The following is a 23,093-nucleotide window of genomic DNA, read 5'->3' as shown; positions in this document are numbered from 1 at the left end:
CCTCATATACGCATAAAAAGCCTTGATATTCTCCTTAATCCTGCCTACCAAGGACATGTCATGGCCCTTTTTTGCCATCCTAAGTCCCTGTTTAAGCTCTTTCCTGCTATTTTTGTATTCCTCAAGAGCCTTATCCATTTTCAATTTCCTGAAATTCACGTATGCCCCCTTTCTTTTATTAAAGTAAATCAATTAAACTAATGAATTACCCTATAAAGGGGAAGTCTCACATTATATGTGCTCAAAATACTTAATCAATCCATGTCCTCCACCTATATATATCCTTAACCTTAGCAATACAATTGCATACCATTAAGAGCTTGTCCTGCTCTGGGTGAGCTCTGCACATTCTCCCAGTCAAGCACAATTCCAAGAGGAAGAAAAGGAAGCGCACCATATTTGTGTACAGTTGGTTTGTGCAAAAGCTTTCAAGTCAGCAAAATGTATTCCACCAGCTATACCACTCCCTGAAAACTTTCGAAAGTTGAAGCAACTAAGAAAGTACACAAAACATGTAGAATTGTAGCAACATCCAAAGAAATCATCCAATAGCTAACCAGTAAATAATTGATGATTCCTTTAAATACCATGGTGGAATATTCTTGCTGTTTAACGTGCGCGTGTGAACTTTGGAGAGACTGTTCATGAGTTATTTTAAGTAAGTTTGATTTTGTCTGGAAGAATAGTTTCCATGAAATAACAAAAAGGACTCCTGCATTTTTAATTCATGTAAATGTGCTCTGGAGTCCCAAACTTTTGAATGTTATTGAGGTTTTCGTTTAATGACTTTGGCTCTTCTAACAACCATTCACAGCTCTGTCATTGTATGTTCTTTGTGGAAAACAGACTGACGGACTTGCATTTTGTAGTATTCCCGATTTAGCTTGTGAAGTAGCTTCACTATTTTGTGAAGTTTAGAAGAGCAGCTTCAGGCAAACCAGAGTATGGTTTAGTTGTGAGAGCATATATTTTAAGACCTGATCAAACAAGTATTGCTGTCTGTCTAATAGTCATTCATGCTGGAAATCTGATTAATCTTGTCTCGCTTTGATTCATAGAACTCCTTTGAGTTTGAGATTCTTCAGTGCCTTGCCTGAAGCAAAACTGAGCAGAATTTAAACTGGGAGGAAGAATTGTTATATGGGACATAACATAACTGCAGAAGAAGAGTCATTGGACTCTGAACATTAACTCTGTTTCTCTCTCCACAGATGCTGCCAGACCTGCTGACTTTTTCCAGCATTTTTTGTTTCCATTTCGGATCTCCAGCATTTGTAGTATTTTACTTACATGGGTGACGTGATAACTAAAAATCTGGACTTTTGCGATTGCAAATTATGGAATATATGCAACCATATACTCCCTACTATGTGCAGGTTACTAATAGGCATAATGGTATATCTTAACAGACTTTTGAGGAGATGAGCATGTGCTTCCTTATCAAAATATTCTACCAATGTACACAAGAATGCACACTCACTTTAATGTCTTACAAAATTTAAAACACATTAACTTTTTCATACAAGTTGTTAAAATGCATGGAGGTTGCTTCAAAGCAGCTGGAACTAATATATTTTTGAGTCGTGGATTCTTCGAGGAGACCATAACATTTGAGTATATACATGGTGACAGATCTAATCCAATGTGCTTTTTTCCTTGTAGAGCACAAGTGAATACGTGTACATTTTCCCTTCCTTGCTATAATACTAGCCACCTATACTTTCCAATAAAATGGGACCAAAGTTGGAGTGCCACAGATGCCACTAATTGAACTGTTAACAAATATCGTTAGTCCTTGGTGCTCCAATGAAACTACCTCCAGTTTCTCTTATTTCTCCTTGTAACTAAAATATCTCATCCCCGTTACCATAATAAATCTTCATTTTTACCACTGCTTTCTGTCCACTTTTACTGGTGCTGACACATCTCCAATATTTGTGGGTGTTTGTGCTTGTGGTGCAGATTAATCACTGGTTGTGCTGGAACTTGTGCTGGTGGGAGTGATTATGGTCCTGCCTGATCTGTAGAGGGGAAAATAAAGTATTTAGAATATATTTCTGTGTGTCATGTGCAGAAGTCAATAATTAGTAGACAAACAGTTTTCAGAAAGCTGTCAGACATGCATCAAATTTTGCAATTGTGCTATTTTAATTTATTTACCAACAGTGTCACAAAACCAAGAAGAAAATCTGAACTTTTATTATTTAACTGGTTATGTAGGTTCCCAAGAGACTGTGCATTTAGCTGAAAGTAGTCAAATGGCTCAGTTAGTGAATACCTGTATTACAGGCGTGGAAATTGGCATCTTTATTTGCTGAATGTCAATCTTCTGCCGTCCTTTTATTGAGTTCTAGTGAGTGCACAGCAGTTTTGATCTGGGTTAGGGAGTGAAAAACTGCTTCAGATCTGTTTTAAGGAGTGAACAGAATGCTGATTCTTATACTTGCTGACCTCGGCTGAGTTGATATCAATTGGGCATGTGCTAACATCTGCGCTGTTGTGTTTGCTGCCTTTGGTGAAGTGCATCCGTCTAAATTCCTCTTGACTGGAGACTTTAATAAAGGTGAGACATAAAGTTAAAAAATAAATTTTGTCACTGTGGGAAGCCTTTCATACATGCAATATTTTCTTTACAGTAATTCAATTTTTCCAAAAATATTTTTATGGGGTGTGGGCGTCGCAGGCTCGGCCATTATTTATTGTCCATACCTCACTGCCCTTCAAAAGGTGGTGGTGAGTTGCCTTCTTGAACTGCTGCAGTCCCTGAGGTGTAAGGGCATCCACATCCCTGTTGTTAGGGAGGGAATTTCAGGATTTTGACCCAGTGACGGTGATAGAATGGCGATATATTTCCAAATTGGTTGGACTTAACCTGGTGTTGTTAGACTCCTTACTATGATATATTTCCAAATCAGGATGTTTGGAGGGGAACCTCTCAGTGGTGGTGTTCCCAGGTACCTACTGCTTTTGTCCTTATAGATGATAGTGGTTAGGTTTGGAAGGTGCTGCCTAAATCAGCATATTAAATAAGTTTAACCAAAGCGATCTAAGGTTAAAGAAAAATCAACTACCTGGGCTGTATTACTTAAACTATACAAAGCAACACCAAACGAGATATTTTGCAAGATTGCATGTGTTCCATTGTTTTTTCCTCCCCTGGAGATTTTGATGTTCGTGTCGATATGCGCGATCTTCTTGGAGATTCTCTCCACTTGGAGCCGGCAGTTTGCGGTGTCGATGGTAGCCATGATGGTAATCCAACGCCGGCATCTCCACAAAAATGATTTTGATGTTCTAATGGGTGATGTCAGTGAAACTGCTGTGGGGAATTCACTGATATATTGTTGATATTCTTTGAACCTTTCACTAAAGGTGAAATAAATTGTTGAGATGACATACTTATGCTGATAAGAACATCTTGGACATTGGTTATTGCAATAAAATTATTTCTATTTTGAGTGCACTTGTACATAAAACTCGTTTATATTAATCTTCTGAATTAGGATTGCACGAACAGTTGCTCCAGATTTCAAAATTAAGATTTCAGAAGTATTATGTGACTAGAGTTAATTAATTGCAGATCAAACCTAAAATCTTTCTCATTGATTTATGCTCCATAGTGGAATATGCTATCATTCAATGGGAGGAACATTGTCCTTTTGTTAGCTTTGTGACATCATTGGCTGGAGGCTGAGCTTTCCATTAGTTCTGAAAAATCCAACCGAAAGTTAGCTGCATATTGTAATATCACCATTCCCATCCTGAAAGGATGCGATTGGCTAATTTCATGGCAAATATGCTGGAAAAGAATGAATGACTGGCATTGATTTTACACTCATAATTTGCATATAACTATCCTTCTCCACTCTACATTTCGTTGGAGAAATCACTGGAGAAGCTGCTGCTGGTGTTAATATCAGCTATGGCTCAATTGGCACCACTTGTGTTTCTGAGTTGGGAGGCTGAGTGTAAAAATCTCACTGCAGAACATGAGCATTAAAGTGAAAGCAGACACTTCAGTGCAGTACTGAGGGAGTCCTGCACTGTTAGAGGTGCCATCTTTCAGATGAGATCTTAATCCCAGAACCCTTCTGCCCTCTCAGAGATGTGAAATAAATATCCCAAGACATTACTTTGAAGAAAAGCGGGAGAATTATTCCCGGTGTCCTGACCAATATGCATCTCTCAATCAAAATCACAAGAAACAAATTTTCTGATCATTATCCCATTGCTGTTTGTGGGAGCTTGCTTAATGCAAATTGGTTGTTGCATTTCCTAGATTACAGCAACAATTATACTTCAAAAGTTCTTCATTGGATGTAAAGCACTTTGAGATGTCCTGTCAGTATATAAATGCAAGTCTTTTAAATGTTGCAGCACATCTTTTTTAAAGAGACTTTGATTTGCTGTAAAATATACTTTTAGTTGTAGACCCAGTTGTAAGGTCCCCCGTTTCCAAGGCATTGACTGACACAGTGGTGCAAATAACAAAATTAATAGCAGCAGCCATATTAATTATAATTATTTCATAGATGTGTAATTGAGTTCTATTTTATCAGTAGAAAGATCAAATGGTGCCTGAGCAATAAAATGGAATGATTGAACAACAGGTCTTCATTGTCAGTGAGAAGAGTGCAAGTCCTTGGGTGTCTCTTTGCAGCATACTACAAATATTTTCAATATCTACTATGCAGCATAACTTTATCACAGTATCCCTCAAAAAGATTATAAAGCAACAAAATGGAGTTAGATAATGGGTAAGTAGACAAAAAGGGCAAGATTGAAGCCAATGGAAAAGATTTTTGAGAATCATGTGCAATATAAAACAGGTTATTGATTGACTATGAGCTCATTATACACTCCTGTCCTGGCAATTTCACCCCACAAAGCTTACTCACAGTAAACTTCCATTAGCAACAAAATAAACAGAACCCTAGCCATGATTCCACACTTTGCCCACAGGATAATTAAAGATGACAACCATCTTATCTTTTCCATCTAGAATGGCATACAGACATGTGTATTAAGCTACTTGGCCCCTCCATTTGATAACATTGCCTAGATTTTACCAATGGCTACAACGCAACAGTATTCAATTGGCTGTAAAGCAATTTAAGACATTGTGAAAGGGTATAAATGTAGGTTTGGTTGTACTTTTATTACACCTGCATGCTGTAGCAGAGTGACTAGTAGCAATGGTGACATTTGAAAGCCCAATGCTGATTCTCTAGGATAATTAATCACAGATCAATCAACTGATGTTCGGAAAGTGGCTACAAAGAAATCAGTACATTTACAAAACAATTCAACTCTGGACCCCACAGTAGTCCTTAAATGGCATCTGCCCCTTTATGCTAATGACACTATCCTCAAGATTTGTCAATCAAACATCTACCAGTAACTTAGGAAAAATGTAAGCTGAATTTTTGTAATTTTTTCAGAGACGAATACACAAGGTGCATGAATTTAGTAAAGTCTTAACTCAAGAACTGAACTGTTCCCTCTTCCCCTAGAAACTGTCATTCAAATTGTATTTTACATTGTGTGTATTTAGAGCCTAAAATGGAAAAAAATGTCATTAATAAATAAACTCCAACAGCAAAAAAGTGACACCCCCACCCCATGCTACTCCTGCCACCCCATCTCTCCATCCCCCCTCCCCCAAGCATCCATGTAGCTTTAAAATAGAGATTTCACTTATCATTTTTCCAAACAAGAACACTTTCCGTTGTTGCATTGCTGTTGACCTTTGGGCAGCTTTGTGGTTTTCTGGCAGGCATTTCAAAACAATCAGAACCACAAAGTTGCCTATAGATCAGGTGCAGCAGTGTAACAATTAGCAAAATTAACTTAACAAACCAGTTTTAAGGCAACAGGACTCGCAGGATGACGGTTCATTTTTTTCTTTACAGTCGGTTTTTCAGGTCTGCAGCTCTGCCTATGGCTGCTTAAGCTAGAGAACAACAAGAAACTCTGTTTAGATCAACAAGTCCGGTCCCCTCCTTGCCACTGGGCCCCCTGTATTTGGTATCCCCCTCTCCCAGGCTGTCAGTGCAGAAATGCCAATACAATTTCAAGAGTGGCTTGGAGGGGAACTTGTGCTTTCCATGCATCTGCTGCCCTTGTCCTAGGTGGTAGAGGTCATGGGTTTGGAAGGAGTTATTTCCATCATTTTTGTTTTTGCTTTAGATTTCCAGCATCTGCAGTATTTTGTTCTTGTAAACAGTAGAGATGCTTTCTTTCTATATGTCACTTGTATAATAAAATATTTCTGTCAGCAGAGTCTTTGGAGGGGCAAAATTGATACTCTCCAATAAAACATGTTCTTTAGAAATTTAAAAGATTATTTCAATAATCAGTTTTAGTTCTCTAAGGAAATCGAAATGCTGTCCCGTTTAGTTTCCAAGTTTTCTCAAATTTTCTCCTCTCTTTTTATCCCCTTGCAGTGACATCTTTGATGCCATGTTTCCGGTAACCCACATTGCAGGAGAAACTGTCATTCAGCAAGGTGAGACTCTAAAAGAGGCTGGTTTGTTTTTTATTAAAATAATTTTTCTGAGCCAATCTTTATTTTTTTTAACCATTGTTTTTTCTCCTCAAGGTAGTGATATCGATTGAGTGCAGCCTTTCCTGTATTTCATGTATCCAGTCTAGGTTCATGTTAGCATAGATAGTGATAATCTTCGGTCAGTGGTAGCACTCCTAACTCTGTGTCAGAGCCAAATTCGACTTCAAAGTCTGAGGAAGTGTTTCGTTGTTGGATGAATTTTCAGATGGGCCTAAAAGATCCCATAGTACAATCCAAAGAAGAACAGAATCTTAGCTAATAATTATACTTCAGTCAAAACCACCGAAAGCAAATTTCGTAGTTATTTCTCATAATTAGTTCACTGTCTGTTTGTGATGTAGCTCGCCATCATTATCAGTCTCTCAAAAGGAGGATGACGTCTGCCATGTTTCATGATTTGTGTGTCCAGATAATTCAGCAGGCCAATCTGAAGCCAGAAGTCTTTGGACAGAGAAGAAAATAATTCCTTTGGAAAATGAGGCTTGTCAAGCCACTGTTCTGCTCTCTTTTGTTTTCGTTGTTTCTCTGCACTAGAGTTTATGCATTCAGTATCTGACTGTTGCAGTATGTTGGCTGATACATTGCCACATGGTATGGTTTGTGGCAAATTCCTCCCTTGCCCCAATGTCAATTTGTCCCCTTTTCAATGAGGCTAGTGTGTCCATAAAACATTTTCTCTGTCCCCTTGAGATCAGGTACCATCCTTAAATTGGGAAAAGGGGATCTGCTTTGGATGCCGTGGATGCAATGTCATGATCATGATTGATATGTTAGACTTTAGTGAAGATGTTGGCTGTCTTCCCACTTGATTTTAATTATCCTATAGAAACACCGCTACAGAGATGCCTTTGGTAGTGGAATCAAATCTCATTGCCATATGGTGACAACAGCAGTGTCACCGACTAAAGCCTTTGAACTTTTATGGAGATCTGAAGTTTTCAAAAACCTGGTTTTGCAATTTTTGGAAGGCTGCGCTGGCACAACTGATCCTGTGCTGGATGTCCGCTTTGATGGTGACCTTTTGAAAAAGATAGATGTTGAGATACAGGAAGTGTTCAATGAGTTCTAAAGTAACTCCATCAGTAGCAATAATTGGAGGTGGTACTGCTTGTCCAGTGTATTGTTGGTGGGAGACTTTGGCTGATATTGTATGCAGAATTGTGGCGAGGTTAAGGGTGGTCTGAATGTCATGTGCAATGTGAGCCCAGCTGAGCAATCAAAGGCATGTTGTAAGTCATGGATATGTTGGAGGGCCATTTTAGTCTCAGCTCTCAGCCTGCTGAGATTGAAAAGTTTCCCACTGAGTTGAAAGTTAAAGATGACCCCTTGTGGAAGTTGGTCACAGATGAGTTCTATGACCAGGCTGAAGTAGATTGTGAAGAGAGTTGGTGCAATCACTCAACCATACTGACGTCCATTCAGATATGAAAGGACTTGGTCTCTAATCCATTGCAAAGTACAGTTGCTGTTGTGCCTTCATGCAAGAGTACCAAATTTTGCTGGACACCAGAGTCTCTGGAAGACTTTCCAAAAGGTTTTGTGGTTGATGGTGTCAAAGACCTTTGACAGATCAGGAAACATCACATGGAGACATTTCTGTTATTCCAGACATTCCCATTGGATTTGTTGAATGACAAAGACCTGACACCCTGGATGGCTGGAAACCACATTGGGTCTCTGGAAGGTGTCTTCATTGACAGGTAGAAGGCAGTTCAGGAGAATTTGTGAGAATCTTTCCCACCGTGCACAGAAGGAATATCATAGAATCATAGGATCCCCACAGTGCAGAAGAGGCCATTTGGCCCATCGAGTCTGCACTGACTCTTGGCACGGTACCTTACCCAGGCCCTCTCCTCTGCCCTATCCCCGTAACCCCATACATTTCCCATGGCTAGTCCATCTAATTTGCAAGTCTTGGGATACTAAGGAGCAATTTAGTATGGCCAGTCCTTCTAACCTGCACATCTTTGGACTATAGGAGGGAACCTGAGCACTCGGAGGAAAACCACACAGACATGGGGTGAATGTGCAAACTCTACACAGTCATCCAAGGTTGGTATTGAACCCGGGTCCCTGGAGCTGTGAGGCAGCAGTGCTAACCACTGTGCTGTCTCTATAATTCCCACACATTAATTTATCACACTCCTTGAAGAATTAAACAATAATGGCAGAAGTCAGGAGGTAATACCTCTTCCCTGATTTTTGTAAAAAGGTCTGAGAATTTGAGCAAAAGTTTATGACCACTAGCTTTATGGATCTCTACAGGAATGTTTTACGGACCACAGACCAATGTTGTTCTTCATCTGTTGCATAGCCTTTTATATCTCAACAAGTGATGGCAGCATACCCAAATTTGATTTCTCTAGCTGTTGAGGAGTTTTGATTGTTTTGTCCAATACTATTGACTCCTGGTTGAGAAGGTTCTGATAATGCTTCTTCTTGCAGTCTTGGGTGGCTGCATCATTATTGCTGTCATTAGCTCAGAGGAGGGTGGGACTGTTTGTCTTTGGTCCACAAATAGTCTGGATTGCCTAGGTGAAGTGACACTTCATGCCAGTTTGTGGATTTCATTGGCCTTCTCTACCCACCACATATTCTTGATGGCATGCATCATTCTCTGAACTTTGGATTTGAGTGTTAAGTGCTCTTCTCATTTCTGCTGCGATAGAACAAAAGAACAAAGAACAGTACAGCACAGGAAACAGGCCCTTCGGCCCTCCAAGCCTGTGCCGCTCCTTGGTCCAACTAGACCAATCGTTTGTATCCCTCCATTCCCAGGCTGCTCATGTGACTATCCAGGTAAGTCTTAAACGATGTCAGCGTGCCTGCCTCCACCACCCTACTTGGCAGTGCATTCCAGGCCCCCACCACCCTCTGTGTAAAAAACGTCCCTCTGATGTCTGAGTTATACTTCGCCCCTCTCAGCTTGAGCCCGTGACCCCTCGTGATCGTCACCTCCGACCTGGGAAAAAGCTTCCCACTGTTCACCCTATCTATACCCTTCATAATCTTGTATACCTCTATTAGATCTCCCCTCATTCTCCGTCTTTCCAAGGAGAACAACCCCAGTCTACCCAATCTCTCCTCATAGCTAAGACCCTCCATACCAGGCAATATCCTGGTAAACCTTCTCTGCACTCTCTCCAATGCCTCCACGTCCTTCTGGTAGTGCGGCGACCAGAACTGGACGCAGTACTCCAAATGCGGCCTAACCAGCGTTCTATACAGCTGCATCATCAGACTCCAGCTTTTATACTCTATACCCCGTCCTATAAAGGCAAGCATACCATATGCCTTCTTCACCACCTTCTCCACCTGTGTTGCCACCTTCAAGGATTTGTGGACTTGCACACCTAGGTCCCTCTGTGTTTCTATACTCCTGATGACTCTGCCATTTATTGCATAACTCCTCCCTACATTATTTCTTCCAAAATGCATCACTTCGCATTTATCCGGATTAAATTCCATCTGCCACCTCTCCGCCCAATTTTCCAGCCTATCTATATCCTGCTGTATTGCCCGACAATGCTCTTCGCTATCCGCAATTCCAGCCATCTTTGTGTCATCCGCAAACTTGCTGATTACACCAGTTACACCTTCTTCCAAATCATTTATATATATCACAAATAGCAGAGGTCCCAGTACAGAGCCCTGCGGAACACCACTGGTCACAGACCTCCAGCCGGAAAAAGACCCTTCGACCACTACCCTCTGTCTCCTATGGCCAAGCCAGTTCTCCACCCATCGAGCCACTTCTCCTTGTATCCCATGAGCCTTAACCTTCTTAACCAACCTGCCATGTGGGACTTTGTCAAATGCCTTACTGAAATCCATATAGACGACATCCACGGCCCTTCCTTCATCAACCGTTTTTGTCACTTCCTCAAAAAACTCCACCAAATTTGTAAGGCACGACCTCCCTCTTACAAAACCATGCTGTCTGTCACTAATGAGATTGTTCCGTTCTAAATGCACATACATCCTGTCTCTAAGAATCCTCTCCAACAACTTCCCTACCACGGACGTCAAGCTCACCGGCCTATAATTTCCTGGGTTATCCCTGCTACCCTTCTTAAACAACGGGACCACATTCGCTATCCTCCAATCCTCAGGGACCTCACCCGTGTCCAAAGAAGCGACAAAGATTTCCGTCAGAGGCCCAGCAATTTCCTCTCTCGTCTCCCTGAGCAGTCGAGGATAGATGCCATCAGGCCCTGGGGCTTTGCCAGTTTTAATGTTCCCTAAAAAACCTAACACTTCCTCTCTCGTAATGGAGATTTTCTCTAACGGGTCAACACCTCCCTCCGAGACACTCCCGGTTAACACGCCCCTCTCCTTCGTGAATACCGATGCAAAGTATTCATTTAGGATCTCCCCTATTCCCTTGGGTTCTAAGCATAATTCCCCTCCTTTGTCCCTGAGAGGTCCGATTTTCTCCCTGACAACTCTTTTGTTCCTAACGTATGAATAGAATGCCTTAGGATTCTCCTTAATCCTGCCTGCCAAGAACATCTCGTGCCCTCTTTTTGCCCTTCTAACTCCCCGTTTGAGATCTTTCCTACTCTCTCTGTATTCCTCCAGAGCTCCATCTGTTTTCAGTTGCCTGGACTTAACGTACGCCTCCCTTTTCATTTTAATCAGATCCTCAATTTCCCTGGTTATCCACGGCTCTCGAATCCTACCTTTCCTTTTTACAGGCACATGCCTATCCTGCAGCCTTATCAATAGTTCCTTAAAAGACTCCCACATGCCAGACGCGGACTTACCCTCGAACATCCTCTCCCAATCAACATCCACCAATTCCTGCCTAATCCGGCTATAGTCAGCCTTCCCCCAATTTAGCACCCTGCCCGTAGGACAGCACTCATCCTTGTCCATTACTATCCTAAAGTTAACAGAGTTGTGGTCACTATTTGCCACATGTTCCCCTACCGAAACTTTGACGACCTGACCGGGCTCATTTCCCAGAACTAGGTCCAGTATAGCCCCCTCTCTAGTCGGGCTATCTACATACTGTTCCAAAGAACCTTCCAGTACGCATTTTACAAATTCCTCCCCGTCCGGTCCCCCAGCTCTAAGCACTTTCCAGTCTGTGCCAGGGAAATTAAAGTCCCCCACTACAACAACCCTATTTTTTCTGCACCTATCCAGAATCTCCTGACATATCCTTTCCTCCACTTCCCGTGGGCTGTTGGGTGGTCTGTAGTACACCCCCAGCATAGTGACTGCACCCTTCCTGTTTCTGAGTTCCACCCACAGCGACTCAGTACATGACCCCTCTAAGTTGTCTACCCTCTGCACCGCGGTAATATGCTCCTTAACTAATATCGCTACTCCCCCACCTTTTTTAGCCCCTCCTCTGTCTCGCCTAAAACACTGATACCCCGGAATATTCAGCTGCCAGTCCTGTCCTTCTTTTAACCAAGTTTCCGTCACCGCAACCACATCCAAATTCCGCACAAGCATTAAGGCCCTAAGTTCGTCTGTTTTACCCGTTACACTTCTCGCATTGAAGCAGATGCACTCCAGACCTCCAGGCCCAGTCAGGTCCTCCTCCTCCAGAGTGCTCCTCTTCTTAGCTAGCCTTGCCCTGGCCCCCAGCTCGACCCCAGCCTCAGTATTTACTGACCTCCTGTTTTGTTCCCCACCCCCCTGCCACACTAGTTTAAATCCTGCCGAAACACTCGAGCAAAACTCCCAGCCAGGATATTTGCTCCCTTCCAGTTAAGGTGTAACCCATCCTTTCTGTACAGTTGCCATCCTGACTTGAAGATTTCCCAGTTATCTATGAATTTAAAACCCTCCCTCTTGCACCAGTCCTTTAGCCACGCGTTCAACTGTAGAATCTCCCTGTTCCGAGCCTCACTTGCACTAGGCACCAGGAGCAGTCCAGAGATTGCTACACTGGAGGTCTTACTTTTTAGCCTAGCACCCAACTCCCTGAATTTCTCTCGTATGACCCCCCTGCTCTTCCTACCTACATCATTTCCCCCAATGTGTACAATCACATCCGTTTGACTACCTTCCTTTTTAAATATGCTTCCTACCCTCTCGGAGACATCCAGTACCCCGGCACCAGGGAGGTAGACTACCATCCTGGATTCTCGTTCAGTCCCACAGAAGCGCCTGTCCGTGCCTCTAACTATTGCGTCCCCCACAACTATCGCTCTCCTAAACCCCTTCTTTCCCTTCCGGACCCCTGAGCCTGTCTCCGTGGAGGCGATCTGGTCCTCGTGGCTTACCCCTGGAGGGTCATCCCCCTCCACAGAATCCAAAACAATATACCTATTGTGGAGGGGGACAACCACAGGGGATCCCTCCACAGACTGCTCACTCCCTTCCCTTCTCCCATCTGTTGCCCATCCCTTTCTCTTATGGGAGACTGCCACTGGGGTGCTTTCTGGCACATCACCCTTCTGACTATTACCCCTCCTAACCGTGACCCACGTGTCTTCCTTCCGAGACCCTGGTGTCACTACCTGACTATAACTTTTATCTATGACTCTCTCATTTTCCCTAACTAAACTGAGTTCATCGAGCCTCAGCTCCAGCTCCCTTACACGATCCTTCAGGAGATGCAGTTCCACACATCTGGCACAGATATGGACTTCCGGGAGGCAAGTTGTCTCCAGGAACTCCCACATCCCACACCGAATGCAGTATACTGGCCTCCCACTCATACCAGCCATGTCCTTTTTAGTTTTGGGGATAAAACAAAAAGGGGGTGTAACCAAAGAAAAACAAACAAACAACCTTCCTCGCCGAAGCCCTGTGAGCCAAAGCCCTTTTAGCTCTCACTCTGTCCCCTGCTCACTCCACTGCCCGCTAACGACGCTGCCCGCTCAAAGGTGCGGCCTACTTTTAAACCCTCCAAAATCTTCCCAGGCTGCTGCTGGGCCTATTTCCTGTTTAGAAAAAAAACCTCCGATTTTTTTCACTAATTTAACTGAAAAATAATTAAATAAATTAGTGCACAAACAAGCTCCCTTACCCTCAGCCTGCTCCTGTGGAACAATGAGGCTGAAACCTCCAAGTTAAGCACTTTTAAACCCTCCAAAATCTTCCCAGGCTGCTGCTGGGCCTATTTCCTGTTTAGAAAAAAAACCTCCGATTTTTTTCACTAATTTAACTGAAAAATAATTAAATAAATTAGTGCACAAACAAGCTCCCTTACCCTCAGCCTGCTCCTGTGGAACAATGAGCGATGTAGGGTGATTTTGACATGTAATGATGGCTTGGTGTTTCTGATCAAGAAGTTTGCTTATTTCTTTATCATTCTTGTTGAACCAGTCTTGGTCCTTTGAGGTTCAATTTTGATAACTCAGGTGTACGTTTCTTGGATCTTAGGTTTGATCTTGAATAAGAAGGCAAGATGGAAAGAAAGTTGCACCTGGAATTGTTTTCTTGTTTTTATATACTGGAGAATGGGGATAGTAAGTTTTTTCCCTGGATTTCTTTGAAGATCTTCACTGTTTTGGTGCCAAGCATATGCTCATGGTGGAGCATACAAGTCTGTGGTCAGTCCGGTCATTTTTACCCCACATGCCTGGGCTGATCTGCACACCCTTGCTATCCTTGGACACAGACAATGATGTAGTCTAGGGAATGCCAATGGAATGCTTCCACATTGTCTTGTGTCTATCTTTCTGATGAAAGAATGTGTTTATGATGGTGAACTACGTCTGCACATTTGGTGTGGAGGCAAAGGAAACCATTGGCATTTGATTTCCCCACTCCCATTTTCCTGATGGTGCTCTTCCAAACTGTGTAGTTGCGTCCAATTCTGGCATTAAAATCCCACTGTGGAATCAGTTTGTCTTGTTTTGGGTCAACTGCCAATACAGAATCGGGATCTGTCATACCTAACACAAAGGAAGATGGTTCTGGTTGAAGGAGATCAATCACCTCAAGTCCAGAGCATCATTGCAGGAGTTCCTCAGAATAGTGTCCTAGGTCCAATCGTATCCAGCTGCTTCATCAATGGCCTTCCTTCCATCATAAGGGGGATGTTCATTGAAAACTGCAAAATGTTCAGTGTCATTCGTGACTCCGCAGATACTGAAGCAGTCCATGTCCAAATGCAGCAAGACCTGGACAATATCCAGGCTTGGACTGACAAGTGACAAATAACATTCGAGCCACACAAGTATCAGGTAATGACCATCTCTGATGCGAGAGAATCTAACCATTGTCCCTTGACATTCAATGGCATTAACCATCGTTGAATTCCCCACTATCAACATCCTGGAGGTTACCTTTTGACTAGAAACTTAACTGGACTAACGATATAAAAACAAGAGCAGGTCAGAGACTAGAAATCCTGTGGTGAGTAACTCTCTCCCTAACTCTCCAAAGCCTGTCCACAATTTGCAAGACACAAGTCAGGAGTGTGATGGAATACTCTCCACTTGTTTAGATGAGTGCAACTCCAACAACAGTCAGGAACCTTGACACTGTCCAGGACAAAGCAGCACACTGGCACCCCATCCACAGACATTCACTCCCTCCACCACTGATGCAGTGGCAGCAGTGTGTACCATCTACAAGAGGCACTGCAGGAACTCACCCAATGCTCCATATCATCTTCCAAACCCATGACCACTACCATCTAGAACAACAAGGGCAGTGGATACATGGAAACACCACCACCTGGAGGTTCCCCTCCAAATCATTCACCATCCTGACTTGAGAATATATAATCGTTCCTTCACTGTCGCTGGGTCAAAATCCTGGAGTTCCTTCCCTAACAGCATTGTGGGTGTACCTACACCACATGGACTGCAGCTGTTCAAGAAGGCAGCTCTCCACCACCTTCTCGAGCACAATTTGGAATGGGCAATAAATGCTGACAAAGCCCACATTCCCTGAATGAATAAAGGCTGGCACCCTATTCTAGCTCCTCAAGTGAGATGAGCAGAAGGGACCCTAAAAGGAATGCTCAGTGATAGATGTTGCTACAGGAAGCCACTTCTGCCCCAAACCAAATCAAATCAAATAAAGACAATGGTGTGGTGGTAATATCATTGGACTAGTAATCCAGAGACCCAACAAATTTTCTGATGGCAATAGTTTGAGTCCCATTACAGCAACTGGTGGAATGGTAATGGTGACCATGAAACTATCATCGATTGTAATAAAAACCCATCTGGTTCACAGATGTCCTTTAGGGAAAGAAATTGGCTTTCCTTACCTGATCTTACCTACATGACACTCCAAATCCACAGCATGTGGTTCACTTTTTACTGCCCTCTGAAATGGCCTAGCAAGCCACTCTGTTCAAGGGCAATCTTATCCAATCAAATGTCACATATAACTAAACCATATGAATTATTTATTGGCAGTGTTTTTTTATCTCCAAAATATCAGCTCATGGAGACAGTGACAACATGCTCCTAAGAAAATCACCTCTTTCGTGTTTGGGTGACTGGATTTGACTTCTTTTTGATTTGTTAAGATGGATTGGAGCACCTGGGTGGCACAGTGGTTAGCATTGCTGCCTCTCAGCACCAGGCCCAATTCCAGCCTCGGGTGACTGTGTGAAATTTGCACATTCTCCCCGCGTCTGCGTAGGTTTCCTCTGGGTGTACCAGTTTCCTCCCACAGTCCAAAGATGTGCAGGTTAGGTGGATTGGTCTTTCTCAATTGCCCCTTGGTGTCCCAAGTTGTGTAGTTAAGGTGGGTTAGGAGGATTGGGCGGATGGGGTGGGGTAGTCCTAGGTAAGATGCTGAGTCAGTGCAGATTCTAAGGGCTGAATGGCCTCCTCTGCATTGTAGGGATTCTATGATTCTCTGACGACCATCTTTCAATTATCCATCATCAGAGTCAAAAGGCTAATGTAAATCCAAATTGCTAATTGTATAACAGTATCTGTTTGTAATGTAGCAATAGGAGGTAATATATTGGCTGCATTTTTACATTTGTGCATACTGGAAGCCATGCTTTCATTACCTGCTTACATCATAAAACTACGAAAGGCAGAGACTCAAATATTTTAAATGTGATTTTAGTAATTGAAAATAGGTAATTCAGTGACATTAAATATTAATAGTTTGCTTTTAACTTTGAAAGCTTATTTCCCTGTAGAACTTCACTGCAACTGGTTTAATACACTGTAGCTGGCACTCTTTCTCAACATACAAGACCACCTCTTCCAGGCAATTTTGCTAGTGCTGCAACAGTCTGTGGTTGCCTCTCTTACTCTGCACATTTGGTGCAAGAGGGCGCTGCACTGATACCAGAAATAGAAATATATGCAGGACCACTGGTGTATTAAAGGATAATAACCGTGGCTTTAAGAAGTGTATTGCTCTGCTACATAAAGATGTGCAAATATGTTCACTCATCCCTGACAGTAGAATCCATTTCCGATTGGTTGATTCAGATCCTGAAAGGCATTTGCTGGTGAGAAGGTGGAAGCTTACAATAGTTTAAATAACCAATCAAATAAAAAACTTAGCACCATTAAGTAATGGACATGTATCAAAAAGTTGCTCTAGACTTTGTAAGATCACCATGGACCAATTACTAAATGCTGCAGTTTAGACTATCTTCCAAAGACTATCTTCTTGGTATGCTGTTGTTTGAAGCAAATTATATCATAAATTTAAAGACAGCCTAGCTAGAAGTATTGTGGCATATATTAGGGATAAGTAGGAATTCAGTACAAAAGGGTTGGCAGTCTTGAACATCTAGTACATCTACTTATGATCTGACAGACACTGAAATTACATTTAACCGGTCCAGATTTGTTATTTGCTTTTAATTTCTTTACCCTTCTGAAGATTTAGACTTATGCTGGGGTATTATTGACCTTGTTCATTCAACTTTCTAGTATCTGCCAGAAGTGGTCATCTTTTATGTGAAAGAAGGTTGGAAATGCTGGCAGAGGATTTGATAGTGGTTAGCATCTTCCTCACCAGCATGCATTATCCAGACTGTGATAAAGTATGGTACAGCAGCAAACCCTTTTCATCATTTCCAAGCCTTGCACCTCAAAGTGGTTCAGCATTCCAAGGGACATCCACAACAAACACCTTTCTCCATTGTTATTACGATGACTTTGGTTGCTCTTGCCCTCTCAGCAGCAACACACAGCACTTCACATTCAATGAAGATTTGTGGTGAAATGGATAAGAGTCATATGAATGCATGGAATTAAAAGAAAATATAATCTTGTCCACTTTGTGTCCATGTATCAGCGATAGCTCAGTGGTGGCACTCCTGAATTTGAAGATTGGGAGGTTACATCTCAGTCCAGTACTTGAGCACAAAAATCAAAGCTGACACTTCAGTGGTAAATTGTCATAGATGAGAATTACATTTAAGATCCCAAGGCATTATTTTGTAGATGAACAGTGGGGTTATTCCCAGTGTCCTGACTAATGAACCTTAAAAGACAGATTACTTAGTCATTATACCATTATTGTTTGTGGAAACTTGCTGTATGTCAATTGGCTGACACATTTTCTGCATTACTATCGTGACTATACTTCAAAAGTACTTAATTGTTGTAAAGTCCTGTGATAATGAAAGGCCATGCTCCCTTTTACTTTTGCTTTCATATTTAAAATCTCTAATCCTTTCAGGAAATTTACTTGGTTCAAAGGGCAAAATTTCAGTAAGCATTAAAAACCTATAAATGGATAAATCCAGAGACATAGTAAATTAATATCCTGCCATCGACACTCAGCCTGCTTGAGAGGCATTCAAAGAGGAGATAGTTTGGGTCATACACTTCTCTGAGAAGGCAAGGAAGAACATCCAAAGTCAAAACTCCCACCTTAGCTAAAGATATAGAAATTAAAGTGAAAGAGAAAAAAAGAGGCTAATGATAAATATTGAGTTCATAGTTCACTCAAAAACAAGCTGACTATGAAAAGGAAATAAAAGGAGGAAAGAGGGAATGAAATTATAGAACAAGGAACATTTTTTATAAACTTACAAACTGTAAATTGATAATCAAAAGAAGGGTAGGCCAATTAAAGATCATAAAGGAGATGATATTGTGAAGGCAGCTGAGGTATAAAATGAACACTTTGCACCTGGTATCCTTAAAGAAGAGAAAGCTGTCAATGTCACAGTAAGGTAGTAGAGAAATAGGATTGGATAAGAAAAGAGTCACAGTATTAAAAAGGTTGGCAAGGCTCAAAGTAGAAAAGTCATGAGTTAGTGGGGTGCATCCTAGGTTGATAAGGGGAGTGGTGTGGAAATTCCAGAAGCTGTGGCCACAGCCTTCAATCTTCCTTAGATATTGGAATGGTATCTGAAAAATACAGGATTACAAATGTTACACTTCTGTTCAAAAAAAGGGAGAGGGATAAACTCAGTAACTACAGGCCAGTTACCTTGACATTAGAGGTGGGGAAACTTTTGGAGACATTAATCCGCAACAAAATTATTTGGTGCTTGTAGATTAATAAATGAAAGCTGGCAGAGCAACATAGTGGTTATATTAGTAGACAAATAATCCAGAAGTCTGGATTAATGTTTTGGAGAGTGAAATTTGAGAGAGGAAATTACAGGGGTGCTAGCCATAATCTTTAATGTAACCTTTCTGTCCTCCCGTGACTTGGGGAGGTGCCAGAGGACTGGAGAATTGTATTATGCCCTTGTATGTAAGGATAAGCCCAGCAAAAATAAACCAATCAGTTTAACTTCAGTGTTGGGCAAACTTCTAGAAACAATTATTCGGGATAGTATTAGCAGCCACATGGAAAAAATGTGGGTTGATTAGGCAAAACCAGCATAGATTTCTAATCTATGTTTAACTAATTTGCTGGAATTTTTTGAAGAGGTAGCAGCCAGTGTCAATGAGGGTAATGCTGTTTTAAGTGGTGCACGTGGGCTTTCAAAAGATTATACAGTGCCACAAAACAGACTTGCGAAAAAAATTATTGATCATGGAATAAAAGGGATAGTAGCAACTTTACAAAATTAGCTGAGTAATAGGAAACAAAGTAATGGCGAATGGCTAATTTTCAGACTGGAGGAAGGTTTGTAGTGAAGTTCTCCAGGGGTCAGCATTGGGACCTTTGCTTTTCCTGTTATGTTTTAATGATCTAGATCTTGGTGTGCAGGGGACAGTTCCAAAGTTTGCAGATCATACAAAACTTGGAAATATTGTAAACTGTGAGGAGCACAGAGTAGATCTGTAGAACTTCGGAAGGACATGGACAAATTGGTCGAATAGGCAGATGGATGGCACATTAAATTCAATGCGGAGATGTGTGAGATGATGCATTTTGGTAGGAAGAACATGGACAGGCAATGTAAAATAAAGGGTAAAATCCTTAAAGGGATGTAGGAGCAGAGGGACCTGGGTGTATTTGTGCATCGATCGTTGAATGTGACAGAAGAGGTAGAGAGAGCAATTAATAAAGCATGTTGTATCCAAGGCTTTATCACTAGGGGCATAGAATACAAGAGCAAGGTTATGTTGAACTTCTACAAGACACTAGTTGGATTTGATGACCACGTGACCACCTTCTGCACCATAATGATTCTGTGATAAGAGTTCAAATCACACAATCATAGTTGGGGAATTTAAATTCAGTTAATTAAATAAACCTGGAGTAAAAAGCTGGTATTAGCAATGGTGACTATCGAGCTGCTGGATTTTCATTAAAAAGTCAGTTCAGTAATATCCTTTGGAGAAGGAAACTTGCCATTCTTCTCTGGTTCAGTAAATGACTCCAGAACCACAGCAATGTGGTTGACTTTTAATTTCCCTCTGAAATGGCCTAGCAATTTTCTTAATTGTACTAAATCGCTACCACAATAAGAATACCAGCAATAAAACCAAGTGGATCAACCAGCATTGACCTAGGCATTAGGTTCAAACACAGCAAAGACCCAGCCAGCTGAGTCAACATTGCAAAGTCCTCTTCACTAATATTTGGGAACTCATGCCAAAATCAGGAGTGCTGTCAAGTCGAATTTTTAAGAAACAGCCTGACATAATCATACATTCAGAATCATAGCTTATAGCAAATGTCCCAGACTCCTCCATCACCATTCTTGAGTATGTTTGATTCCACCAGTAGGACAGACGGACTCAAAAGGAGTGGCAGCACAGTGGCATACAGTTGAGAGCGGCCTCGGGGAGTTATCAACTTTTTGACTCTTGACCTTTTCAGGTCGCAAGGTTTAAGGTCAAACATTGGAACCTCCCTTCCCCAGGTAGTCCTCCATGTTGAACATCACTTGGAAAAAGCGCTGAATGAAATCTGGGTGGGAGTTTTCAATGTCCACCACCGAAAGTACCATGACTAAGCTGGCCAAATCCTGACTGCAGTACCAGATATTAACTGCAGATGGTGAGAGAACCAAAACGAAGGAAAAACCAACTTGACCTCAACCTCATCAACCTAGCTGTCGCAGATGTATGTGACAGTGTTACTAGAAAATCGCTGGCTCCAATGCACCTCTCCCCGATGAGCTCAAAGCATTCTCTGCCTGTTTTGTGCACGAGGCCAGCGAGAGCATGCCCTCCATCCCAGAAGCCTTGGACAAACCTGTACCGAGGTCACCATTGCCAAGGTCAGAGCAGTCTTCTCAAAAGTCAACACACGGAAAGCAACTGGCCCAGATGGAGTACCCGGACGAGCACTCGGGTCTTGCGCGGACCAGTTAGCGGGGGTAATCACGGACGTTTTCAACCTCTCTTTACACCAATCTGAGGTCCCTACCCACTTCCAGAAGACGACCATCATCCCAGTACCAAAGAAAAGCCAGGCAGCGTGCCTTAATGACTATCGTCCAGTGGCTCTGACATCCTTCATTATGAAGTGCTTCGAAAGGTTAGTCATGGCACAGATCAATTCCTGTCTCCGATTATTCCTATGAAACTCATCTCCAAACTCCTTGGCCTGGGTCTCAGCTCCTCCCTCTGCAACTGGATCCTGAACTCCCTAACCCACAGACCACAATCAGTAAGGATAGGCAACAACACTTCCTCCACGATCATCCTCACCACTGGTGCCACAAGGCTGTGTCCTCAGCCCCTTACTTTACTTCATGTACATCTTTGACTGTATGGCCAAATTCCCCTTTAATTCGATTTTCAAGTTTGCTAATGACACCACCATTGTGGGTCGGATCTCAAACATTGACGCGAGACAGCACAGGAAAGAGATAGAACGTCTGGTGAACTGGTGTAATGACAATAATCTCCCTCAATGTCAATAAAATTAAGGAGATAGTCATTGACTTCAGGAAGCATAGTGGAGGGCATACCATTGTCTACATCAATGGGGATGAAGTCGAAATGGTCGAAAGCTTCAAGTTTTTAGGTGTCCAGATCACCAACAACCTGTCCTGGTCCCTCCATGCAGACGCTATAATTAAGGAAGCCCACCAACGCCTCTACTTTCTCAGGAGACTAAGGAAATTTGGCATGTCAGCTACAACTCTCACCAACTTCTATAGATGCAACATAGAAAGCATTCTTTCCGGTTGTATCACAGCTTGGTATGGCTCTTGCTCTGTCTAAGACCGCAAGAAACTACAAAGGGTGATGAATGATGTCCAGTCCATCACTCAAACCAGCCTTCCATCCATTGACACTGTCTGCACTTCCCGCTGCCTCAGAAAAGCAGCCAGCATAATCAAGGACCTCACACACCCCGGACATACTCTCTTCCACCTTCTTCCGTCGGGAAAAGATACTGAAGTCTGAGATCATGAACCAACCGACTCAAAAACAGCTTCTTCCCTGCTGCCATCAGACTTTTGAATGAACCTACCTCGTATTAAGTTGATCTTTCTCTACACCCTAGCTATGACAGTAACACTACATTCTGCACCCTTTCCTTTCCTTCTCCCCTATATACTCTATGAATGGTATGTTTTGTCTGTATAGCATGCAGGAAACAATACTTTTTACTGTATACTAATACATGTGACAATAAATCAGATCAAAAAGGAGTGACCATTTCATTGTCTTTGTGGGGAGTAAGTCCCATATTTGTATCGAGGATGCCTTCTATTGTGTTTTGTGGACCAACCCCACAGTAAATTAGAAAGATTCAGAACTGATCCATGAGCTTGAAAATTAACATCTAAGAGACGCTGTGGACCATCAGCAGGAACAGAATTGCATTCCATCACCAAGGTTGCTTCGGCAGAGCCTTTCAAACTCATGACCACTACTATCTAGAGGGACGGGGCAACAGATACCTGGGAACATGACCACCTGGACTTTCCCCTCCAAGTTACTCACCATTCTGACTTGGAAATATATCCTTCACTGTTGCTGGGTCAAAATCCTGGAACTCCATCCCTAACAGCACTGTGAGTCTAACTACATCTCGAACTGCAGTGGTTCAAGAGGCAGCTCACCACCACCTCCTTAAGGGCAACTAGGGATGTGCAATAAATGCTGGCCTACCGGTGATGCCCACATCCCGTAAATGAATTTAAAAACAAATCCACTCCACCATTATCATCAGGCCAAGGAACCAACCCTGTTTCAACGAGAGTGGAGAGGAACATGCCCAAGAATCAATACCTAAAACTGAGGCCAAG

The 23,093-nt window shown here is 42.3% G+C and overlaps 1 protein-coding gene across 2 annotated transcripts in view; it reads left to right on the top strand.

Annotated features, from left to right (window-relative positions):
- The window catches only part of prkar1b (protein kinase, cAMP-dependent, regulatory, type I, beta), a 162,329-nt gene that overhangs the window by 78,057 nt on the left and 61,179 nt on the right, over window positions 1-23,093 (top strand). For both annotated transcript variants that reach the window (XM_078240640.1, XM_078240641.1), the window contains exon 5: window positions 6,447-6,508. In XM_078240640.1, the coding sequence (XP_078096766.1) occupies window positions 6,447-6,508 (62 nt within the window). The remainder of the gene's footprint in view (window positions 1-6,446; window positions 6,509-23,093) is intronic.

The sequence above is a fragment of the Mustelus asterias genome, chromosome 23 (assembly GCF_964213995.1).
Source record: "Mustelus asterias chromosome 23, sMusAst1.hap1.1, whole genome shotgun sequence".
Classification (NCBI taxonomy): Eukaryota; Metazoa; Chordata; class Chondrichthyes; order Carcharhiniformes; family Triakidae; genus Mustelus; species Mustelus asterias.
Note: the sequence above shows the minus strand (reverse complement) of the source record. Positions and strands in the feature narration are given on the sequence as shown.